Here is a 27653-nt window from a genome sequence, read left to right as displayed (position 1 = left end):
CAATTTTGAATTCTTTTATGAAATTTTGACAACTATTTCGGCTGTCTTGGCAGTTTTTCTGCATGACTGTTGCATCTCATGTATTAAAAGTCACCTGCACTCCTGACAGTGACAGTCATCTCAGATAAATCATTCACCTCATCTTGAAAAAACAGAGACTCGTGACAAAAGAATTGCTCTAGAGAGCCTTCTATATTTTGTTCTTTTGAGCAAAAACAACTACACAGCAGACATATTAATGCTTGTTACCAAAATTCATACACCAACAATTTCTCAAGTCATGAAATTAGTTGCTATGGTAACTAACTTTACCTGGATTCAAAATATGGAACATCATTGATATAAAGGTACATGTATCTCAGTACAGTAGTATTGATTTGGAAACAATGAATTGTAAACTACTGTGAATGCATATATTTCTAGTACAAATATATTTTTGCTACAAATAGTGGAAACCTAAATTGTACCAAAATAAAGTTGTCAGGTGGGGATCTACACTTTAATACTAAGAAATTATAATAACATATAACTGTAGGGCAATCAATGGAGAGATTTTTAAATTTTTTTAAATGGAATTTAAGCCATGGCATAATGCATATTAATTATTTATTTACATATTTATTTATAATGTGGTAACAACAAAATATATCCATGTTTGTTACCCACTTCTTTTCTAGTAAACACACCAAAAGATATTTGTCAAAGGGAATATTTTATCAAATATTTGTACCAAAATATATACATTCACAGTATAATATACATTGCTATTGAACATACAATGTATGTATTAACTAGTTAATTTTCTCTCACCTGTGACATATAAGTACACAGCATGCTAGTGATAGATCACTAAATCTATGAATAGTTTAAAATAAATCACAAGATTTAGCAGACATTTGATTTCCTTTATTCAGTGTACTATCAATTTTCTTCCAACTTTAATAGTTCAACTTTTGGTGAAAAAGACTCACCTCAACCCTTCATGTCTGTCTGTGGCCAAAATAATCCAATACAACACACCAAGTGTTCCTCTCTTGGCAAACAAAAATTCACGTAGCCATGAGTATCCCTGTCATTTTAACTATTCAGGTCAAGGTATTAGGGCCAAACTAATCAAGAACAGCAATATATCAAATGTTCTTTTCTCTTAAAATCAAATTTGCAAATTTTTTCTCCACAGGAGGGTTCTACTTTCTTGTCCGAAAAGACTGTCAACTAACATGTCTAATTGCGCTGGAATTAAACTCGTGTAAATCATTGAAAATGTGCCCCTGTTGAACACTGGACTCAATTTGATGACCGTTATTTTTGATTCCTCTATATCAATCATGTTGAGTGATTTTTTGTTTGCCAATACTACAACAGAAATGGTAAAGAAACATTCAATGTTTACAAATAATTTTTATTATGAGTAAATAGAATTAAATCCAATGTACAAATTTTAATTTTGGTATCAATTAACAGTTGAAGTCCTTCCAATTATTACCATAGCACTATAAATTTACAAGTAGAACTGTGTTTATAGCAATTAATGTCAAAATACATTCACCTGGGAATATCAACCATCTTGCTTGAAGCTATCATTGTCAGAAGTACAACTTAGTTGCAGGCTAGTGTCACATTCTCTATTTTGTATTTCTATATACACTGGCTGTTATCACAGTTGCATGTGGGCTAAGAATCAATTCAAGGATGGTCCTAGTAAAAAACATTCCCTTCATTAGGTATTTTACAAACGCATCATCACCAGTCACTAACAATATAATTATTCAACACATCATGACAGTAACCATGACGATGCTTTGTATAATTTGTGAATGTCTGATAACGTGGCACAGAATGTTTTGTACTAGGACCACCATTCGACTGAATCTTAGCCCACATGTGACTGTGACTGTGACTTTTGAAAAGTAAGGCTAACATGACTAATAAATGTATGCATAGATGCAGACAATTCATCCTAAACATAATGCATTTATATTATGCACGTCACATACGATTCTTGTCTGCACATAAAAATTGATGTCATGCATTGCTGACTATCTAGCTAGAGTTCTATTCTTCTAAGTCTACCATTGGGTACGATGTAAAGATTTATAGTGCAGTGCACTGTCTGGACACTCAAATGTATTGTAAATTTAACACATCATAACCGCTACAGAAAACCTAGTGCATATTGTAATAATGTTTTTTAATAACCACAGCATATGATAATAATAGTGATAATAAAGTGCCTGTCAGAATGGATGTCATGATCATAGTGCTATAAAGTACAGCACAGACCTATTGGTGCAACAGCAGTTTATATTTCCTTCCTCAGTTCCCTGAGGAGCATACAATCCATTAAAACCTTTGTAAGCACCTAGAAAAAGCATTCACATTGATTCACATTGCAACCGCTATCCTACCAGGTCCCCAATTATACGGCTCAGGTTTACTGAGGCACAATCATGGTTCAAATCTTGCCAAAGGGTTTTAGCCATTAAGAAACAAATGGCATCAGCGAGGCTCGAACCTGCAACCTGCATATTCCAAGTCTGTGACTATAAGCCATTCAACCATCATGACTCCACTTACATAGCAATTTTGCTTGTATAATACAGAAATCATAAATCATAAAAAAAAAGTAAAACACTGGCATGAAATGAAAGTATTATATGCAGACATGCTCAGTGACAGTGCTTTGTATTACAAATATACATACAGACAGAATAAATGAAATTATCAACAGTGGCTAGGAATTCTCCTTTCTACTCAAAGTCTTTAGTAAACAACAGCAAATCTAAAAATGACACATATATCAAAATATAATATGAAACTCCCACATATTTCAGAAAAAAATATATAAACACTAATAAAAGTTACCAGAAATTCTATTACCATATTTTGCATTGTTTAAAGTACAAAGAACTATATAAACATCACTCAACTTGTTCCAAATGAAGTTTCTAACTTGTAAAAGATAATTTTCGAGAAAAATTCCAAAAATTGGTAATTTCGGCAAACAGAGACACCAACATAGCAAGTTACATGTATACTTGGAGTCTATCCACTTGAAGGTACATACCCAGAATGTGTCACAACAAAAGTTATTGACACGTAATGTCAAAATGTGGAGGAAACACAAATCCATCAACAACAAAAAATTTAATTCCTTTTTAACAAAAATATAGCTCTTTCATCTAATTAGAAAGTTGAAGCATATACTAAATTATTAGCCATCACAAATGCAATACTAAATCTTTGGTTGTATGTATAAGACACAGTCAAAATGTCTTCTTCAATATTGGTATTTTAGTCATTATTTGGATGTGCACTGTTTGACACAGCCTTCCGGTTCATACATCACTCACTCTGCAGTGAGACAAGGAAGCGAGTCAAATTTGTCATTGGTTCATTCGAATTTCATCCGCTTTGCAGAACTTGATGTTGGGGATGGCATCCTTGTTTCCCTAACGATCTCACCTCGATAGTCATCTATGTATGGTTTGACAATGTTCCAAACCTATCAAAGATACATGCAAAACTGTTATCTTAATTATACATTCAATCATGTTTCAACGATAATGTAATGATGTAGAGTTCCACTGTTTTCACAGGAACGGTTATTTATTTACCAACCTAACAGTGACATCATTGTATGGATCAGATGTATTTTATGACCATTGTGAAGGGTTAGCTACTCAGTTCTAGCCGAGCAACCACCCAATAAACACCTGCATAGTTCTAGTCGACAACTACCAAATTAATGTAATTGGTGCATATGTCCATTATGTATCTGAGATTTAACTCAACCCGTTGCACTTGCTTTTGCTACCCTGAGACTTTCCAAATTACAGATAATAATATTCCCAGATTTGAAAAGTATTCAACAACAAAATTTACACTATATAGAGAATTTGAATTTGTACACATTCACTTGAAAAATAATTTTACCTTTTCATCCTGTAGTAGTTTTGTGGCAATTTCAATGTCTGCAGCCATGTAACGATCTTTGTCCCATGCCCTAACATGATAGAACACAAGATTTGAGAGTTTACATTTACAGATGGAACACAAGACAAATATTTCAACCTAAATAAAATTATTCAATCTGTATAACTTTTTAAAAGAATAACAAAAATCAATACGGAAATTAATACAAAATAGTATGAACACAATGTAAAAAAAACATCAGAAGTTAAAATGAAGGGTTGAAAAATGACACCAGGAACTACCAACTTAGTGCTTGTATACTGCTAACTTACTTGACATAGTTACGGACTAACTGATATACTTACTTGACATAGCTACGGACTAACTGATATACTTACTTGACATAGCTACGGACTAACTGATATACTTACTTGACATAGTTACGGACTAACTGATATACTTACTTGACATAGCTACGGACTAACTGATATACTTACTTGACATAGTTACGGACTAACTGATATACTTACTTGACATAGCTACGGACTAACTGATAAACTTACTTGACATAGTTACGGACTAACTGATATACTTACTTGACATAGTTACGGACTAACTGATATACTTACATGACATAGTTACGGACTAACTGATATACTTACTTGACATAGCTACGGACTAACTGATATACTTACTTGACATAGCTACGGACTAACTGATATACTTACTTGACATAGCTACGGACTAATACTGATATACTTACTTGACATAGTTACGGACTAACTGATATACTTACTTGACATAGCTACGGACTAACTGATAAACTTACTTGACATAGCTATGGACTAACTGATATACTTACTTGACATAGCTATGGACTAACTGATATACTTACTTGACATAGCTACGGACTAACTGATAAACTTACTTGACATAGCTATGGACTAACTGATATACCTACTTGACATAGTTATGGACTAACTGATATACTTACTTGACATAGTTATGGACTAACTGATATACTTACTTGACATAGCTACGGACTAACTGATATACAGCCTCCAGAGGTCTTGTTGTCTTCATTGGTCTCAGAAACTCAATAGCCTGACATGCTGCCAGTAGTTCAATTGCAATAACTATATAGTGACAGACAAAATAAAAAAAACAAACAATTTTTTATTTCTATCATCTAATTATTATTATGAACAAATTAATTATTGTGCTGATTGTTAAGATCTATTAATTTCTTTGGCTCCAATTTCAAAGTTATTTGAGAAGACAGACTTCAGGTTCTCCCACACTACACATCCTGACCTATAAACCATGCAGTCAACTACACCATAAAAGACACAGTATGTGAAGTATGTATGGTGGCCTATAAACTGTACCATTCATTCATTCATTCAAATTTTGACATGACCCACTTTACCTTGTTCTACGTGTTCCACTATAGTGACTGCCTTTCTGGCGGCAAAACCACCCATAGAGACATGGTCCTCGGTACCAGCACTGGTTGACAAAGAGTCTACTGATGACGGATGTGTCAACACCTTGTTTTCTGAAACTGTACACATACAGACATTATTTTAAATTCCTCATTGGCAAAGAAATAATAGGCTTAGCTTAGAACTTACACATGGAAATAGATTAAATTATCTGAATTGATAATTATAACACAAAACTTACATATACTCTTACTATTAAATCTGTGGTAATTAGCATAGCTATCAAGGCTTTGTTGCTAAGTTGAAGCTGTATTTGCTAAATGCCATTTTATTTGCAAATTTCTATATATGTTTTAGTGTTGACCTATATTCTTATTGGTGATTTTTATGTGTGAGGTATATCAATTAGTACAATTCTGTACATACTGTGTGAGGTATATCAATTTAATATCACTTTCACTTGCAGGATCAATATATATTCACCTATTTTTAATATGACTTCTTTTTGTTAACAGTAAAACATAATTATTTCTCCCTGGCCATAAAAAAAATAGCACAAAGCATTTCAAATGATTCATATTGTGTGTAAAATATAATTATCAAGTAGACTCAGCATGATTTCATTACCACATGGAAAACAGACAAAAATTGAGACAGTTCGTACATTCTACTTACTGAATTGGCCAATAGCAATAATATTTGTCTATTAAAATTCAAGAAATACAAGATTTTTTGGTGACCGATACCCATAACATGTCTTTACCATGTTTTATTTCTAGTAAATCATTAGTTTTATTACAAAATTGCTAAGGAACAATCTGTTACTGCAGTTATTTATAGACAACAGAGGAATTCTCAAGTTGATGTGAGACCATATGTAGATCACTACGTCTTTGAATAAATTATGTTGATCTATATAAATATTTCATGCTATGAATCATTTATGACTTCAATACTTGGACATACAAGAGTTGTATTTTAATACAACTTAAAACTCATCAAGTATATATCTCAAATATTCTAAACCAACATCAAATTACTATACAACTGATGTATCATAATTAATCTAATTTGAATTTCATTCATTTCTACTTTTTTTTTTGCATCCTGTAAAATTTATATTTATTTTAATTTTAACTTGGTGTTTGATGTCTTCAATATCAAAATCATCAGATAATGTCAGTGGATTACTTTCTTTTGGATGAGATGCCATATTTGGTAATAGCTGGATAAGACAAATCAACGATTTTTCTGTCATAGTATCACTCCAGGACATCTCTAACTTTCACCTAAAATGGTTGGATTTTCACCACATAAAAGTATATCACAAAGTTGATAGTATTTTAACTTGTGATGTCTATCGATCAACTTACCCAATGCTGCAGCAGTGCAGTGCGCTACCATGAAACCAGAATTCAAGCCTCCTTCATTGACTAAAAATGCTGGTAGGTCACTATAAGCTGTACATGAAATTGAATTTTGAAAATTTATATGAGAAATAAACCAGAAAACACAAATACACGAATCTGATAAGGTGTCATGGAATTTCACATTTTTGTACACAAACATCAATTATCTCAGTAATCTTGAACACAATAATGGTATTTCTGGTGTACTTTATTTGTAAATTTCAACAATAATATTCTAATTCTTTCAAGAACATTTTGCACACAGTGAAAGTGTAATCCACTATTGCACTGATCATCAATGTTCCACCTTTTTGCATGTGATTCACAAATGAATGAATGAATGAATGAATGAATGAATGAATGAATGAATGAATAATCTTTGATATAGAAAAAGCCAATTTAATAAAATGTCTATCTCATAAATTGACTCATTTTCTCCCCCACTACATATTGTACCAAAGTTTAGTCTATTGTTAAAAGATTTCAAAGATTCTATCTGCAGTATTATTCCCCAGGGTGGCGACATCTTGGCATTTATTAAAAGAAAACAGTCTTGAGGTATGGGTACACAAAAAACATAAATCTACTGTAAATGGCAAGAATGGAAAATATAGAAGTAGAGAGAGTCCTTGACATCAATGAGGCTATAAAACATATAACCCTGATGCATTGGGGTCAAAATGGCACACACCAAGATGTAGGTCATTGTATGGGGTCAAACCTAAAATGAAGGTCAATGCAGCATCTAAACAGAAAGATTTACAACTAACCTGGATTACACAGCCTTTCAATTCTCCTTTCACTCATATTGGCCAACTCATGGACACTAATAGCCAAGAAATCTAGTGCCTAAAAATAATGAACAAAATAATCATTCGTCAATTTTTGTTTCAACGACTTCTAACAAGAATGGAATCAATAACTACTATCCGTGTTCATTTAATTTTGTACCATACAATCATGTCAAAGTGTTCAGTAGAGCTTGTCTGTACACCATAGATTAATAACATTCAAGACTATCCAGTTCATAAACCAACTATTGATCAAGAGAGAGCTACTGTTATCTTATTCATTAACATTACAATGGAAATCTGTCGGGTACTGAAAAACAAATTGTCTGTCTCCATAAAACTCTTACAAACACTGCTTTTTTTCATCACCTTGTGTAACAAAAATCTTACCAACATTGTTAAATTTGAGAGTCTTAACAAATTGTATAAACAACATATATTTTTTCCAGCCATGTAAGTGGATTGAACTGTAACAAGAATTGTTCTTTAATTTTTGTCATGGCATATAATGATAAGATTTTTGTAGAGCCATATGATAAGATTTTAAATAAAGTAATTAATGTTAATAAGATTTGAATTAAGGAATTAATGCTGGTAAGATTTTTGTCAAGCCAGACAATTTACTATTCAACTGGCTTCCATTGTAACTTACTAAAATGTGTTCATTTCATGCTTCCATTTCAAAACCGAGTTCAATGATAAAGTTAGTATACAATATTAGTGATGGCTATAGTCTATAACATGCACAAGTACTGTTGGCTCCTTCATTATAAATATGCAGATTTGAAAAATTAGTCCAACAGCTAATTTATGGGGGTGGGTGGTGGGGGGTGGGGTGGTTGAATGGTGTGTCTGAGGTCAAATGGTTTGGTAAATAGCATTAAGTGAATGTAATCGAGAAAGGTTTTTTCTTGTTTGCTGCTCAGCTTGGCCAGTTATGTAACAGAAAGAGAGATATCACTACATTGCCATTCCTCCATTAAATTCCTCCATTCTCCCTCCTTTACCTTTGCTGGATATTCTCCATGGAAATTCCCTCCAGAAATAATTTCATGTCTCTCTGGAAAAATCATCTACATTGAGGTCATAGGTCAAGGAAATTACTACTAGTTGTATGAAAGTGGCAATCACTACAACATGTCCAGTCTGTGCATCAAATATTTTGAAACATTATCTGCACAAATAGTTTGATTATTTTTGTTTACTAGTGATTACAAGTGATTAATGTGTTTAACTTTCTTGGGGGCAATTAATGATATAGGAACAGCACTTAATTGGACTATGTTGTTTGATGTTTTTTTTTTCGAGTAGAAATACAAAGTAAAGTTATAATCACAAAACAACAATACAAAATAATTGGCTATTTCTCATTTTACCACTTTTAAAGTTATCGGTCTTTTCTAAATTGAAAAAAAAAATATGACACCATAGTGAAGTTAACCAGAAGTACTATTTAGAATGACAAGATGAAGTGATAGGTAAGTTGAAAACTTTATCATTATTTTCTTTTCTAATGAAAAATGGAAATAATTCTCCAACGTGACTATGAAAATTAAAGACTGAATGATGAGGGCAAAATGAGGATTACTGTAAAAGAATGTACTCTTCATTTTTCTTCAAATTAAAGGATACAGGGTTATCAGTTGCACTGTTCATTTCAGTTATCAAGATTCCTTTCACAAAATCTATCGTATCCACGACGATACCATGTACCTGTAAGAACCACAAAATATTCATCATCTCCATTCATTAATATTATTTGTAAAAATTATTAAAAAATTGTAACAAAACAGCAATATTGAGCTCAGTATTATTGAATTCACATATTTTTTGTAAAAGGAATTCGCTATACATTGCTGTCTAGCTAGATTTGTTTGGAACTGAATTTCAATATACTAGTTTTATTAATAAACTTGAAATCAATCCTTTTATAAAATTGTTCCTAACTGCTCTCTTCATTGACAGATATAAATTTCTTTGTACCCCTAGTGAGGTTGGAATAATTGTCAGTAATTTTACAAAATTTTCAACCATGTACTATAATGTATGATTACTTTAGGCCTGTTTTGTACCAAAGGAAAATTTTTACAGTGGTTGCCATGACAAAAATAATGTGTACTATATTGCAAAAATATTGTCGTACAGATCAAAGGTCGAAATACCTGTGGGCAACATCGCAGTGTATAAGCATCTTGTACGCGATCACAAAAACGATGACTTTCGGCAATCTCTGATGGATGATACTCTGAATGAAGTAATGCTCGTAATGTGGCAGCTACAGTTTGTTGACCTTTGTGTGGACGCATAGCATGAATATCTAAATTCACAAAGATAGGGTAAAATGATATGTTATTAAAAGTTCAACAAATATTCAAATCAAAATGCCTGTTAGTAAGTAATTTTCAGCAAAGAATCTGTGTTGATGACAAAATATTTCGTTATTCAAAGCTTAAAATCCACATAAATACAATTTGAAATGTCATTTTGATATAAGATAGTGTGATACAGATGATCAAACATAACAACAGAATCTAAATTTGACAGAATATTGAAATTGAGACGATTACTTTAACCTATTTTCCTTGAGTTGGTTGAGGTTATGACCAACAAAAGAAACAGACATATTGTCAGTATTATTTTGATATATTTTTGACTAAACAAAAGTCTTTTCACACATGTATCAGACAGCAAGCTTATACATTCGAAAGCACGCAAAGCCTTTTCTATCAGTCTTTTCCAACTTTTCCAACTCCTCTGGTTATGTTGGCACTATAATGACATCAACAAGGCTTGTTTATTGCAAGTTTAGCTTGGAATATTTCAAAGAATATATTAAAGCACCATGATTAAATCCCAGACTTAGATAAATACCATTTTATCAGTGATGTATTAGCATTTGTTCGTTCAGGATTAACTTTTTCTACAGCTCAGACAGACAACTGTTTTTCTCACTTACATTTTACAGTACTTCTATTCCTATATAAATTGTGAACGGAATAAAAATTACATCATATTAATTGTCACAGGTGTGACCAGCCTACACAATACATAACTTTATCTGTCTCATTTATTGGGACACACAGTGTAAAGCAATGCTAACAATACTACCTTACACAGTAACGACTTACTACTATCAAAAGCCCTTGCTGTGCCTTTTAAAAACTTACCGCTATCAAAAGCCCTTGTTGTGCCTTTCAAAACATCCAAGGTTAAAGCTGCTACCACATCCGCCTGTCTTGCTATAGCTGATGCTCTCTCCAAGGCTAAAATAAACCACAGCAGAATTTATTAGAGGGATTTCAATGCACATGTAGAATGTGTTTCTTTCTGTTTACTATTCTAGTCATTCTTTACTTTGAATTCTTTGGGATATATACAAGTACTAAAGTGACCATATGGATCTGAATTGCATATTTATTCAGGATTTTTAATCTATAAAACAATTTTATCATGGCTATCTACTTGAAAAATCAATGTCAAACACCACTGACCAAGTCTGTGTTTGTAACTCAGTGCATTGCAAAAAGCTATAAAAAATGTGTAAAAAGTTTTTTTTTTATTGTATGTACAATAACAAGCATGTACACATTTATAACCTTTCGTAATTTATTGAGATACAAACAAGGACTTGGCATGTGGTATGTTTTACATTAATTGTTCAAGTAGGAAGCCATGATAAAACTGTTTTAAATTAAAAATCCAAAATAAATACCTAATCCTCATCCATATAGTCACTTTAACTATTCTAACCCTACTAAGTTCACAACCACTGTTAATGTATTCCATTGAAATTTGAAGAATTTTTTTTTTTTTGAAAACACAAATATTATAGTAATTTTAAACCTAAAGATTAAAACATATTTTGCATAAGAATTGCTACTAGGGCCAGAAAAGCAATAAACTACTAATAATCTACTAATCATTGACAATGTATAAACCAAAAAAAAGTCACATCAATTATCAAATAAGCTTTCAATTTCATGATTGTCTGTCTTGATCTCTCTCACCTTTCTGAGAGAATTAACAATTATAATGCATAAAACAATACCTCAAATGTTACATTATACCTTCATTGAAGGAGTTTGATATCTGCAAAAGTGAGTTGGAGGCAAATTTTAAAGGAATTTCTGTCGATCAATCAGGCAAAATTAGTAAAAAATATTACTTAAATAACTATTCAGTCTTCTTTCCTGTTCTCAGACATTCGCTATTAATCCTCTGAGTGGGTGTGAACATAGAGGTGTATATCTCATTCTACACCAAGGGTCAGGTCAAGGGTCAAGGGTCAAGAAACAGTGTGTGTGTACAAGACTATTCTTTATTACTGAAATACTTCAACCCCTTTAACCTACAAATCTGATACATTAAAAGTCCACTTTTACCAGACTTTTGTGAACAACTTTTCAGCTAGAATTTTCACATCAATCTTAAAAAAAATGAGATGATTCTAGACTTAAATTGAGGCAAAACTGAATACAAAACAAATTCTTCAACTTTTATTTTAGGGAAGTAGTTTTAATAGTTACTTGTAGAGCCTGGCAAAAGTAAGCTGCATATAAAACTAGATTTCATTCTGAAGCAATTTTATATGCACAAACTTCAATGAAGTACATTGCCAATATTCTAGGGTGAGAGTTTGAATATTCTTTTGTTACAAGCATAATGGAAACACGAGGGAAATCCAATGAATGCATGAATTCGTATCAAGTTGAATGTTGTCAACGTGTTGTTCCAATCCTATGGTGGGCTTTTAAACCACCTATCAATGTACTGTGTACAGGGAAAGTCAATGAATTCCTTAGATTAAAACCTTCTTCAAATTCTGAGGATCTGACAATGTCTGGTTTGTGTTTACAAACTGCATAGTGCAACTTACCAACTACTCCAATAGATGTCATTAAAGTAGTGTAACTTACCAATTATGTCAAAGGATGTCATAGTGTATTAACTAACTTACCAGTTACTCCAATGGATGTCATAAGTTGTGTTCCATTAATTAGAGCAAGCCCCTAAAATGGTGAAATCATAGAAACATACAAAATAGATTTATCAATGAAACTGTACTGAAAATGACAGAATAATGCAGGACTTCCATTTTTGAGAATATAATTAGATGTTATAATTTCCCCAATATTTGTCTTTGTTCAGTGAAGGGCCTTTGTCATTATTGGTCACTAGATGAGCATTTTCTGGCTGAATATTGGTGAATAACATAATTATACCAGCGCCAGTAACATCAAAGAAAAATCAAGGAAAGTAATGGCAATTTTGAATGTATTTCGAACACAGCAAAACCAGTGATGTAGAAACATGTTGTAGTGACATAGAACGACCAGAGTGTAAATTCCATATTTTTTGTTCAACTTGACTGGTGCATGGTATAATTGTGATTGTTCATTACAGTTTTCTAGACAGCTATCACAATTAAGTCATTTCACACTTTGATTCCAGACACATGAAAAGACTACATCATTCCAATAAATACACAGAATTAGGGTCTGACTCTGAAGTAAACATTAAACTCTCAAAATATTAACATTACAAGTCAGATAATGAAACACATACAGTGTTAACACCCTTTATCAGTGCATCTAGAAGGAGTCAACACATTATAACATGGAGTGTATACTACTATGAATTTGACACTATATTTGATGAAGTTATCTCTAATATGTATGTTTAATTATTCTTGTATGATTTTATAATCATGATATGTGGTGGACTTTAAATTTAAGTTATTAGTTACTTACTAGTCACATGTCAGGGTTTATTTTACAAATCAAAAGTATTAAAAATTGTAATGGGCTTCAGAAAATGCAAATCTATGTCAAAATGTTTGCATAGAACAAATTACAGATATTGTATCTTAACATCCATAAATCTTCCATAATATCTTTCATTCAATTCTGAACCAAAATCTCCATTATCAAACTTGGATTGAAAGTTGTTTTTGCTATAATGTATGCATTGCACAGATAAAATTTATTGTCATGTCGACAGCAAACTTAGCAGCAGCTGATCCAAACTAGTCATAATCACCTCACTTCACCCCTACATGTCAATGTAAAGTGACAGCTGCTAGACTGTACAAATTGGTCTTTTCATTTCACCTCTTTCTCTCTCTCTCATGCTTAATCATCTGACATCATCTCTGTGAAGTATGGACACATCTACATATTTCTACTGAATGATGGCCGACTGAAGTAAAAGGTTAAATTGATCTACTTTAAAAAAATTCAAAACATTTCACTTACCTCTTTTGCTCCTAATTTAATTGGCTTCAGTCCATGAGCTTCAAGTACCTACAATTTGAAAACAATATACAATGTATAAAGTGAATACTCTAAAAAATTATGCTATTAGAAAATTCAGTTATTTTAACATTAAAATATACTAATTTAAATTTATATATTTGTTCATGCAATTTTTACTGTATGTGTTTTATAATAACAAAAGTTTTATTTGAATGTATTTGTAAATTTACACATATGTAACACTGCATAAATTAAAATCCAATATCTATACACTGGTCATCTTCATCTCGTGGAATTTGTGGGTTTTTGTACATTTTTGCAAATAAATCTAAGCAACAACGATTTGCATTTTGTAAAATCTACATTCACTTGGTATAAAAATTTTCATAAATTCAAAATAAATGAATTGTAAAAGTATTAGACTATATCATAATGAATAAGAAAATCAATAATATACGTATGAAATAAATTAAATATTGATTATTTCACTAAATATTGTGGGGTAGGTTTTTGTAACATTATATGTCAACATGGTGAAATAACAAGGGAGGCAGTCTCAGCTGGTCTGTTTCTTTTCAAATCTGTCTAGACATTCAAATACTGCCTGCACTGTGTAAACACCTGATAAACCTCGGGTTTACCTAATCATTTCATGCTTACAAACACAGTCTGAATTTCAATTACCTACATGTCTCACTCCAGAGTATCGGCCGGTGTCTGATATCTACATACAAGTAATTAATATTTGCAAACGTCCAGAGTGACCCCCACTATTTTCACGGTGACTTACACTGTACTGTATATGATGCACACAGTTTTGATTGAATATGAAATTTTAATAAATTTCTTAACGCTGTATTAAAAAAGCCTGACATTACTATATGGTTATTATCATAAAGATAAATAATAATCTGATAATTTAATAATCCTGGAATAAATTCAGAAATTCTGCTCATTATATGTTCCAAATTGGAAAAGTTATATTTATCAATACTGTACTGCATTTTTAGAAGTCAACTTTTAGCACAGGGAATCTAGGATGTCATGGTAACCATGAAATCTACACTGTGACAGTAACCTTTTGATTATGAAGCCAGACAAGAATTATATCTAGTATCAACAAGAAGAAAAGTAAGTGATCTGACTCGAAAATTACAACAATTGTCATTTTTCAGTTTCACATGTATTCGTGAAATTGTCAGCTTAATTGACAACTTACCCAGAAAGTAGTTTGACAAGGAGTCAATATGGCGAGACAGTCTACTAAAAATGCAGTAACATCTGTACTGAAATCCCTATAAACATAGTTTTCCATTTGGTCAGAGCAACACAAAAAGCTCTGTGACTGAACTATGTTCAAGAAATCAACTTGTGTAGACTTTTGTTTCTGTCACAGAAATATAAAACCTAGAACTCACTGTTTTGGCATCTGCCCATCCACTCTTTGGACTCCACATTTTGCCTTCACCCATCAAACCCAGAGCCAAATGGGCCAATGGTGCCAAGTCCCCACTGGCACCCACTGTACCCTTCTCTGGTACGTAGGATAAACAGGACACTACAAATATGAAATCAATTTTATTGTTGTATCTCAATATATGTACAAGATATACAAAACAATTTAAGCAGACTTCAACAGTAAACATGTTTACAATATCCCTATTTTCACCTTTCACACGGGGAGGTTATAGTATATGGCTTTGTGTCTGTCTGTATGTCTGTCTGTCTGTGAACATGATATCTCAAAAAACTATTGCACCAATACTAATAAAACTTGACTACCCTTACAGAAGGCATTCAGTTTTCATATGTTTACTTTCTGTCTTCTATACCACAGACTTTAAATAAGAACACATCCCATTACCATCTATACTAAACTTTATTTGGTTTAAGTTTTTGCTTACTTGGTAATTTGTAAACCTAATTTCAGAACCATAGCAACAGGACATGATGTTAGTAACTAAGTTTACAAAAATCTATAATCTGTAATCAGTAAAATATATAATCATACTCTAATGAACTACAACCTACAGCTTACTTTGTAATGGAACACAAATCACTGAAAGTAGCTATACTATCATAAAGACAGAATTCAGTACATGTATTAAACATACCATTAAATGCATCAATATACTGTTGTAATGTTTCTGTTGTAATTCCACTGTGACCCTTTGCCAACACATTGACACGAAGAGCCATCAGCATTCGTGTCTGCTGAGGGTTGAGAGGTTCACCCACGCCGGCTGCATGTGATCTGATAAGATTCTGCTGTAGTTCTCTGTAATAACCAGGGATAAAGTCAGGACATTTTAGCTGCAAGAATAACACCAACTCTGGTCTAAAATGTGTGCACATTCAGTTGGCTTGGAAAATTATGATATAATGGAATTCATAAAAGAATTTTCACTGCAAAAATTAAAACTTTAATCACATATCTTTTTTTGACAGCAAAGTTCTCTAAATTTGTTGTCAATTATGATTGATCAAAAGAAACTTTCTACAATATTTAATACAATTAATACACTAATACATGTAGCTAATATTTCACTGAAATTAAAGTTCATTTCTCATAGATTTTAGAAAGTTACATAATATTATTATAAAGCCTTCAAAGTATTATTTGACAGTCACATGAAACGTTTTATTTTTAAGATAATTACAAGTGACGATTCCAGAAACCATCCCACAACACTATAGTCCAAGTTTGCCAGTGTGTAGAGTCAAGAACATTCATAGGTATTTGGTGAATGTGAAATAGTTTGAGTTTTCTTTGACCATACCGTATTTTATGAGGGGGAACAAGAACTCTGGCAAATTTTCCAAAACCAGTATTGACTCCATAGGCAACTGAAAGAAAGGACGACAAGTGGGCAAAGTTGATTAACTATTCCTGCTAAAGTATGAACAAAACAACACTAATATACTAGCATTTTGCTGACTCAACATAATGCAACACACATATAGGTCACAGCAACACAGCAATCTCAGCTTGCCTATCTTTCAAAGGTCAAGGCAGGGTCACAGACCATTCTATTGCCTAGTTTTTTATGTAAACATCGATATTCAGGGTGAGCGTACTATGGGTGATGTAGATAACAGGTTCCAAGGATAGCTGATATAATAGATAGAGTTGAATTAACACCCTCAATATACAGTAGTAGAGTACAAGATTCTAGCAAACAACAAAGTACACAGATATACAACAGATGGTCGAAAGTTGGTCGATCACCTTACCTACAGTAGCATTTGTTTAATTTTTGTCAAAAGTTGCATGTGTTCGGGTATCAACAAGTGAGCATTAGATGAACAATCTTTAGTAAATCCTATCCTGCTTGGTGGCTACTTCATAACAAGTATGAAGTATATGATATTGCTACAATGTGACAAAAATAAAATGGACATGTCTGTCGATCACACACAACACACAGACAGTGTAGTCTGTCTGTGTGTGTGTCTGTCTATCTGTGTGTGTGTGTGTATGTATGTATGTGTGTATGTGTGCATGTGCGTGTGCGTGCATGTGTATGACAGACACATACACATAAGGAAAGGAAGTCGATCCCTTTAGGGATAATTTCCAATGATTTCAAATTCTTGACTCATAGCTGCAGGAATGTTGGAGACCAGATGTTAACATATTCTGAAGACCCTGCAATGTACATGTATGTAAATAAACTGCAAACTATTACTTTCACCATTAATCCAACCAAGAACTTGAAAAGAAATGGAGGCGTTAACGATGGACTGAAATGAGATGTAGATCCCACTATTAAAAGGCCTATTGTTGTTCATGGGAGTAAATACAGTTGGAAAATACCTTTGTTTTCGTTGATGATTTCATCCAATAGACCCCTAGCTTTTGATACTCTTTCCCAAGCTTCTTCAGAAAGCTGCAGAACAAGACAAAGGTATTCACAGTTCAGTACACTGGTGATTTCATTGTGTGTATTCATCTTACATCATCTAATCACCTCATTACCATATTAGCCCTAAGTATTTAACAAATTAAATCAATGGAGACACAGTGTTGATGCCACTTTACTTTCAAAGTCATGTCATTCACTCAAATTTTTGACAAAATACAAACATTCACAACTTGTAACAAGTTGATCAACACGTGTTTTGTGTGCCTTTAATTATGTATAATTTACATTTATAAGTGTTTACCTTCAAACTGTTGATATTCAGGAGACACCAAATTTTGGACAGTGTACTATATTCACTTACTTTGGAATGCTAAATTTGAAACAATTGCAAAGTTTTTGTCCACCTACTTTGAAAGGTCTATACTTCTGACTGTATTTCACAGTCCAATTTTATTCTTTGAACCATGAATGTTTTCCATAATTTGTTTTTCAAATTTTACACATTAATTTTTTTTCTGTAATGCAAAAATATGTAGAATTGAGTCATAGATGAAAGCTGCAACCAGCCAGTACTAGATATAAACTGAATATTACCTTTATTTTGTAATTCCCTTTACCAAGCTGAACTAGATCATCTGTTGACAAGGAGTAGCCATCTAGACTTAGAAACTAAAATATGGAAAAAGGGAAAATATTTTGTCATTCAATGATTCATTGCATGCACACACACATGTCACACACACACATACACACACACATGCACATGCACACACACACACACACACACACACACACACACACATACACAAACACACATATTAGTTTCTTAACCCCACTACAACTATGCACACATTGTACAGAGTGAAAAGTTGCCATTTTGCATTGAACATTTTTGAAAATGTTGGTACCAATGATATCCGAAAGCAAACTACTACTACGATAACAAAAGTCTCAACAAAAACACGGTTTATGTTGGAATTTAGTGGCCAAGACAAAAATAAATATTGCTCCCTGGCTTTCATGCTGAGAGGAAAGAATATCTTAACACATAACCAGACAATAAATGTACCAACCTGACATGGTGTGTGATGCTTTCTCTCACTGATTTCATTGTTTAAGGAACTATGATTTTGACATCAAGAACTCAAAAAATAAAGAGATTGCTCTCTGAAATTCAGCTACGATCAATATACCAAAGTATTATAAAACTGTGTCATATGTTAACATATTCCATCTGAGAGAATTTATTCTGGTGTTTGAAACAATCTACATGTTACAAGTGATTTCATCAACTCTTGTCTGTGAACAGAGAATGTTGTTTGCCTTGCATATCATTCTGTCTTTTATCCTATTAATTATGATTTCATAAGCGAATGGGTGAAAAATTGCAAAAATTTATCATATTTTACATTTTAGAACCCTGCCTAAAAATACTTATGCACAAACTGATATTGAGAAACTAAATCTGGCTGTATACCTTTTCTCTTCTTTATTTAGTATTTAATATTTATTTATTTACTTCTGTTGTTTATTGGGCTGGGTTTATACTACCGATAGTTTACATGATCCAGCTGATAGTATACTTTGGGTATCACACTTTCTTGGAATGAACAAGAAAAGGATGTAAAAGGATACAGTTGTTCATCTGATAGTCTTAATGATGACGACTTTTCTTCCACTTCACCAGCTTTACTACATACTGAAAGTAAAATAAATTATGTATTCATACATTCAGATTCTACAAACACATCATAAATTCAACATACACACACACGCACACACACACACACACACACACACACACACACACACACACACACAATTACCATGCCAAACATGCTATTACTGTGGACCAATTAATGACATCCCTGACAGCTACAGGCCTAGACAAGTAGAGGCAAATAATTAATTGGTTTTTCATTGGCATCATTACATCGGGTGAAAGACTGTATTTGATAAGAGAGAGATTAATGGATATCCTGAAAAGAGATTACCACCATCAAGTAATACTGTTCAAATATATCTACCAGTATCAGCTGTATTGAGCTGTTGATAAACTTTGTGAACTTTTCATCTTTCCAAATTTGATGTTAAATCTACTGGAAAGTATATGTATATTTGGACTGATTCCAAACTTCCCTCGATCCCTATATCCAGGGTTGTAGACTAACACTAACCCATTGAGTAAGAACATAATCTAGATCTTCTCATGGTGTCAAACTGTTTCTTTAAGACAGATCTTTAGATTCAATACCAAGGATGGCACTAGACTAGCAAGAACACTGCACCCGATGTATATTTGTATGCTGACTTTTGTTGTTGTTGTTGTTGTTGTTGTTGTTGTTGTTGTTGTTGCTAATATTGATTTATTTTGCTTTGTTTTGTTCGGTTAGGGGGAAGCATTTATATTCACAATCATACAGAAAATTAAATATTTTGGTAATCAGAATTATGGAATATTACAAAGCAAAATATCGAAATTGACACCTTTTTGATGAGCTTGTTTGGGAAAGCAATTTTAATGTTAATAATACATTGTTTACAAATTATAGATGATGACTTCTCCATTATTAATCATTGGTTACACGATATTCACTTTGTAAGAATATCTACCCTACACTGATAATTCCTTTGAGCATATTAAAATTTGACTTTGTTTTACAAAAGTCTTTCATATATTCTGGGACTAATTGAAGTAAATACCCTGCATCACATGTAATTGTGACAAAGTCCTGAGTCGTTAGAAATTCACTGATTCAGACTTTTTGTCATAATATTTCACATGGAATATAAACCATTTGAACTCCGTATGTTAACAAAAATAAGTGGTTTGTGGCATGATATATTACTACGGTAGTAATATAAATTATCTTGAATGCATGGTCAAACGTGCTCACCATGCCAGGAGATGATAGGCTACATGACTGCAGAGCATGACCTTGGGTGAATGCCATATATCTGTTGTCAGTAACAGAGGCAATGCGGCATTTTATTTCAGACTGTTTAGTTCATTATGTTGAAAGATTAATTTGACATCTTTAACAGCAAAATTGTTGTTGTTATGGTTGTTGAACCTTAATGACTACTGCTTACCACAGATGTGTGGATAATAAAATTCTGTCTGGTGAAGGAATGTCAGTTGGTGAATGGATATAATTTATGTGTATATTGATTTTACATAATCTCCATTAGATAATCAATTGAGTGAAATGGAAAGTGTTTCTCCAAGTGACCATTACAATTTTAAATGTTTTTTATTACTCTGCATATCATACACACAGTTGTTCTTAAATTTGCTGGCTTCTAATATTACTTCCTTGAGTTATGTGATTCTTATCAACAAACATACAGCAAAACACATCAATTTTGGAAGCATCGATATTTCCATAATTTCTTCATTAGTTTGATTTCATTTTTAATTTTTATCCCCATCATATACTTTTGTTTTTTTTCGCTATTTTTTTAATCAAGGAGATAATTATTCACAGTACATTTACATTGAATGCTCTGCCAAAACACTGAAATATCTTTCGCCAAACTCATTTTGTTCTTTAAAAAAAAATTACAATTTGTCGATTGTAAACATTCAGACATGAGCATGGTGAGCGATAGTCCCGCTTGCAGACGGTGCACGGGTCTATATTACTGACACAACCCTAAGGAGAATAGGAAGAACAATCGTCAGAATCGAGTCCCGGATTACTCCGTATGCAAGCAGGACTCGACTACTGTTCGGACTAGGTGAGCGAGAGCTTGGGAAATATAACAAGTCTTTATTTACTATTACTTTAGGGACATGTTCAGATACACATTGTTTAACACCGCGCAGTGATAAAAATGTGAGAAAAAATTATGATATTCATGTATTACATGTAACAGCAATTTATTCCTAAGGTGGCAATAGTCAGGAATATTGGTGGAAATTTCAGTCTACGCCATACTGTAATACAAAACCGCGTAAACTGTATTATGTATGTGCACGTGTTATATCTATGTCTTGAATTTGTCATGCGACTAAATTTGGTTCACTACATGTTACGTACCTGTAATAACGAAATCGTTATCGTCCAAAACCTCTTCAACAAGATCGTCCGGGTCTAGTAAACTTCGACCCTGGGCAGTTCGTACCTCCAAAATCGCAATACATGTATCTTCTTTAGAGTTGCTTGTGTTAGGTTTATTTTTAAGGAAACGACGCAACGCTTCCTCGCCAAGCCATTTTACGCTGTTCTGGCCAGTTTTACAGGGTACTACAATCCAATCGTCAAAAATACACACTGAGACTTTCATGGTCACCAGAAAAATATATAAAAAATGTACTTAGATCGTGGTATTTTTTGGCAAAATGTACCTTTCAACGAGAGAAGCGCGGCTATTTCTGTTTGTCAACTGTTTTGTTTTCAAGCGTTGCAGGATGTCAATTGTAATGTAATATGTGACAGCTTAGCATCAGCGTGTTGTTGTTGTTGTGACGGCATGAAACGGGTGTGTCTCAATCCTCAATGGTGATTGGTCGAGAAGCCATCCATGTATTCCATGATTGGTTTATTTTCAGGGCCTCTTTCCCGCGGTCAGTCACATGTCTGTAGCGAAATAAATAGTTTTATTTCACTACTACAGACACTGCACTGTTAAACGGTACCGGTACTTTTTGAATATCGTAAATACCTATAATAACGTCATTATTTTGTATATTATGATCATTCTAGACGAGAATATTACCATCCTGGTATGGAATATTAGTTCACAAGTGACTGTGTTGAAAACGTATTATCAATTATTTATATTCTCTGGATATTTTAAATATCATCATCTGCGGATGATTAACGTCATTTCCGATACTTCTGCGTAGGTTTCAGTTCCTTAAAAAAAAAGAACAGAAATATAAGGGAGCCTCCAGAAGGGGTCTGTTGCGGAAAGCGTGACCCTCCGCCTCCCATTCCATTTTCTAAAAAATGACCTGCCATCAATTTCCTTTCTCTAAAACATGACCCTCCCCTTTGTCCCACTAGAACAACCATCGTGAATTTGTGTGAAGACACTGCATTAATTATTTAATGAATACATTTTGTGTTGGATTTATTGGCTGAGCTGAATGCCGGAACTCCCAAAACTACATGAGTGCACTATCGACAATGTCAAAATCAAGGATATAGAGTGGAAGTCAAATGTTAAAATATGATCATCCATGAACGGACTTGTAAAAAGTGACCCCCCCCCCCCCCCCCAGTTTGCACAGCCCTCCCCACCTGTAATTACTGAAGGCTCCCAAAGCATGGATCTATAGTCGTTATCATGGTTATTGATCTATGGTACTCGTAGTCTCGGTTACATTACCCAGCCTCTCACCACCGCTGGGGGCTCTTCCTACTAGACCACCCCAAACGAGAGTCTGGGGAAACGAGATTCCAACTATCTCACGCAGAAAGAAGCCTCTGGAGCAGTGCATCATGGGGAGTACGCGGCACGTCCAAACTCAAATATGTTCACATTCGTCTATACAATACTCTGAACCGCTCTAAAACGGCATCTCTCTTGACAGCCATTAATCACCAATTTTACAATTACCGCTCATATGCAGCATGCACATCTTAGATGTGTTGTGTAGAATGTGTGGTAGGCAAGAAGAAATCAAAGACTATTTGTTACATTGCATACAAAAGATGTGAGTGCAAATGGTAGTGTGCGCCGAATGATGGGAATCCCACATTAAATCACACACACACAGAGGTATTGGTAACAAAGGGAACTTTAATCCTTAACTAACTTTACTACAAGGTAAGTCCCCTGAAGGACAAAGGCTTCCCCTGCATAGGGGTTACAAGATTACATCATTAAAGATACAATGCAAAGAGACAATGTTCTACAAAAGTATTGAACACTATAAATGCTTACAGTAACAAGAGAAAAAAAACAACTTTTCTCCACACAAGGCATGTGTGACAGCCCAGGCGCCAATATCAAATCTCGTATGCTACAAGTCTCGTGAAGTCTCACGTCACTTTGGCCTGTCTGTCACACTGTATTATTTAAACTACGCTCAAAGGAGCTAAACCTTAAATCACACACACACAGAGGTATTGGTAACAAAGGGAACTTTAATCCTTAACTAACTTTACTACAAGGTAAGTCCCCAAACATCCAATACTTGAGTTAGTGAGAGTTAGTTGTAGGATGTAGGTAAAGAGGAAGTGCACTGTAAGGCTGAGTTAACTTTAAACAGTAGGGGTAAGGTTAAATATTTCATGTAGGCATCACTCTGCCAATCCCCCATAATCTTAATTACCTCTCCAGGAATACCACACTGCAAAGCCCAAGATGCACCGCCCCGGCGCAAGCTGTGAGCTGAATAACGTTCCTTTGACACTCCTAAATGGCCTAGGTGTCTACGCAGCTTACTACAAAAGGTAGACGGGAGAAGCGGTTTAAATTCCCCATTGGCACAGGGCAGTACAAAAGCTGGTCCTTCCCCAGGGGCATTGATTGAAAAAGAGAAAGCCTTAGCAACAGCCCATACAGGGCAGAGTGGATGGCTGGGTACCATGGGGAGAGGCACCATTAGCACCCGATCCTTAGTTTGAATAGTTTTTGACCATCGAATGGACATGGCAAGTCCCCATGGGTGAACCTCGAAAGCATTACGAGAAAGATGTTTAGTGCCATCAAACCCTGTGGCCGATGGTGCCAAGAAATTTGACTTACGCAATAAACCAAAGAAACCCACTAGACAGGCTGCCCAGAAAACGGCATCAGAGGCAACCTGAAAATGTAATTGCTGTCTAATACCAAGTAGAAGCTTAGGAGTAATTGGGAGTTTCCTGTCAACAAAGGTTCCCTTATCTTTAGCAATGCCACGCAAGAGAATAGTCAGGAACCAGTTATCCTGCAAGGGGTTGTCAAACCCATGCTCAAGATGCAAAATGCGAACAATGTTTAAATACTGTCGGATTGAAGTAAATTTAAGCCTACGTGCCAAGTACTCTGCATATCTGCACACCATGAGGGATGAAGCAGGAACTGGCGGATATCCCATGCGCAAACAGAATTCAATATATGATCTCCAGTGTGTACTGTATGTACGTTTTGTGCTAGTGGCGAATGCTTTTGAACGATATCTTTCTACTTCCAAGTCAAGCTCTGTTTCCAACTGCGTGACCTGTGGATCTGTGAATAAACAGTTTGTAGTGAGGAGTAAGACATATGGTAGGGTAAGTTATCATATGTCCAACATGGGTGGACAGTCCCTGTTGGATGTAAAAGGGTATGAAGGCGAAGAAACTGTCCTGGTTCATGTAGCCTGGAGATAGCATCTGGAATATCATTTTGTTTACCTGGAATATAAACAGCATGAATTGAAAAATTGTACCTGGCTGATAGCCAAAACAGGGACCGCAGACCCTTCATCACAAATCTATTTCTGGTAGTACCTTTGTTTATGATGCTGACTGCAGTCATATTGTCAGTGTAAAGGATAACCTTGTGGTTTGCCCAACATGGTGACCAGCGCACAGCTGCCAGCAAAATTACCAGTGTTTCTTTATAGTTTATATGAAAGTCAGCCACAGTCGGCCAGTCAGACCATGGGTAGTAAAACCAATCATTGCGAAAGAAAGCTCCTGCTGCACGACCTGATGAGTCTGTATGAACATCAGTAATAGGAACCCTATTTAAAAAATGTTTAGTACCATTAAAAATCGGCAAATACTGGATCCACCACTCTAAATCTGCAAAAAATTCAGTCGACAATTTAACTTTGTGCCCTGGCTTCTTAAGCTTAGCCATTGTGTCAAGTATACGGCGGAGGAAAGTTCTACCTCCCTGAATAACCTGACATGCCCAGTTTAATTTCCCAGCAAGGGATTGCAATTGGCGTTGTGATGCGCGCTTTCGCTTTCTGAAAGGCACAAGCAGGTCAGACAAGTCGCGCAATTTGTCTGACGGCAAGGATAAAGTCTCCGCAACAGAGTCAATCACGACTCCTAAAAAAGTAATACGCTGTGTTGGGCCTACCACCTTTTGCCAAGCAATGGCAAACCCAAGTCTACGCAACAGCTGAAGTAAGGCATTGAGGGCCGCTTGACAGTCCTCATAACTATCGGCAATGATCAAAAAATCATCAAGATAAACAACAACACTATTAATCCCCATTCTATTGAGCATACGACGCACTGCTTGAGTAATGCGATGAAAAATCATAGGAGACCTCTTGGCCCCAAAAGGTAACCTAGTATCAAACATATATGTCGGTGAATTATGTTGATCAAATGTCCACTTGAGGCCTGTGGCCCTGTAATTGGAAGGATGTATACGTACAGACCGGTAGGCTGACTTAAGGTCAACCTTTGCCATGTATGCACCTGGCTGTATCAAATCAATAGCATCATTTAAAGACTGGTAAGTGAAAGAAGGTGCTGATGCATAATCATTAAGACCCGCACCATGTGGGCGACTACAATCATGAATAATGCGAACATCTGTTGAGTTTGCCTTAGGTATAGCACCAAGTGCACTTATAATGTCTGGCTTGTCTTTAGTAACCATATAACGACCCTCACTCAATTCAACACGAATCTGAGCTTCAACAGCATCTCTAAGTCCATGGTTAGTGGTCGACTTGTAATTATTCTGTTCAACCTTAACTATCATAGCATCATGGTCCACTATATGAAACCCATTTAAAACCCCATCTAAAATAAAGTCTCTGTCTGGGTCATCCTGTGCTAATTCAGTGACCCATGCCTCATAATTCAATGCGCTAGGGTGAAGAGGCGGGAGAGGAAGATCCCCTACGCACTGGCATTTTTTGCTGCAGAGTCATTTTTCTCACCAGGATGTGAGAGCTTAGCATGTTTTTGAAAACATATTTGACAGACATGACTATAATTGCATTTTACACCAAACTTGCAATCACCCCTATTAAAACCTAAGCAAACTGGTTTTCCTGTCCGCTTATCCAATGGTGCAGTCTGCACAACCCTACCTGAGGTTTTACCATTTTTGGTCTGAGTTATGACTGGTACTTTCTCTCTGAGGTACACTGTAGACAGATGTTGAGATTCAGTACCCCAGGGTAAGTTGTATGCAGACTGCAACATTCGAAATTCACGGTCATACAGCAAAACCGAAACCCATTCATATCTATCAGCTAGTTGTGATATCTTAACTGTATAGGCAAGATATTGCTTAACCTGTACCATATCATATGCATGATTTGAAATAAATTCAAATAAAATACGAGCATTAGCAGCTGCCCACTGTTGTGGTGTAACAGCATTTAAATCTGGCTTGTTTGGCCCAGATTCCAACACCAACTTCATGTCCCCTTCACCCACAGATAACAAAGTCTTGTCCATTTTAACAGTGAATGATCCGGGGACATAATCTACTATGTCCAAATGTTTCTGACCTGCAAGTGTTTTTGGTTTAAGATACACCAATGGATCTAAGTCCATTCGTTCTGGAATAGGGGCACGATTTTGAGGACCACTGCCATCATCTTGACGTAGTAATTTAAGCATCCCATCCAACGAGACTGGTGCGGAATCCAATTCAGTGTGTGGTGATGCTGCCTCTGGTGTGTTGTTGACGATCGGTGACGGGTTATCCGGAGCGTTTGTTTTTGGTATGGCCGCCGCCATCTTTGTTGCCGTGTGTTTGTTTGTGTGCAACTCCTCCAATGCTGCTTCTAGTTGTCTAAACTGCGCTAGAGGGCTCACTTTCATTAAAATCAAATCTTCGGGTTTCATTCTTTTTATCGAATTTAAAGTTACAAAACCATTAGCGCCCAACAAAGCCATCGTTGCTGTGGTTAGTCCACTCCCTTCGGCCCACAACATTACCTCCACGTTTGGGGTCAGTGAAAGTATGTCTTGTTCAGTTGACGTTGGTGAGCTAACTGATGTAGCGGGTCCATGTGCACCAGCATGTGCGCGTGTGGCTTGTGCCGACATATCGGACTCCTTCTTGACGGGTC

General features: G+C 34.8%; 1 protein-coding gene across 1 annotated transcript; it reads right to left on the bottom strand.

Annotated features, from left to right (window-relative positions):
* Nucleotides 1-208: 208 nt before the first annotated feature.
* Nucleotides 209-22155, bottom strand: LOC144436122 (histidine ammonia-lyase-like). The gene is made up of 20 exons (XM_078124825.1): nt 21724-22155; nt 19316-19379; nt 18754-18781; nt 18275-18349; nt 17632-17704; nt 16595-16661; nt 15929-16092; nt 15233-15372; nt 13815-13862; nt 12518-12569; nt 10728-10823; nt 9723-9877; nt 9193-9273; nt 8568-8633; nt 7540-7618; nt 6734-6820; nt 5345-5479; nt 4943-5051; nt 3937-4006; nt 209-3505 (listed from the first exon to the last, which is right to left on the bottom strand). Exons 1-20 carry the CDS (start codon nt 21968-21970, stop codon nt 3395-3397), a joined length of 1947 nt encoding a protein of 648 aa, XP_077980951.1. The 5' UTR covers nt 21971-22155; the 3' UTR covers nt 209-3394.
* Between the last annotated feature and the right edge of the window lie 5498 nt (nt 22156-27653).

Source organism: Glandiceps talaboti, chromosome 1 (genome assembly GCF_964340395.1).
Source record: "Glandiceps talaboti chromosome 1, keGlaTala1.1, whole genome shotgun sequence".
Lineage (NCBI taxonomy): Eukaryota > Metazoa > Hemichordata > Enteropneusta > Spengelidae > Glandiceps > Glandiceps talaboti.
This window is presented reverse-complemented; position numbering and strand designations above follow the sequence as displayed.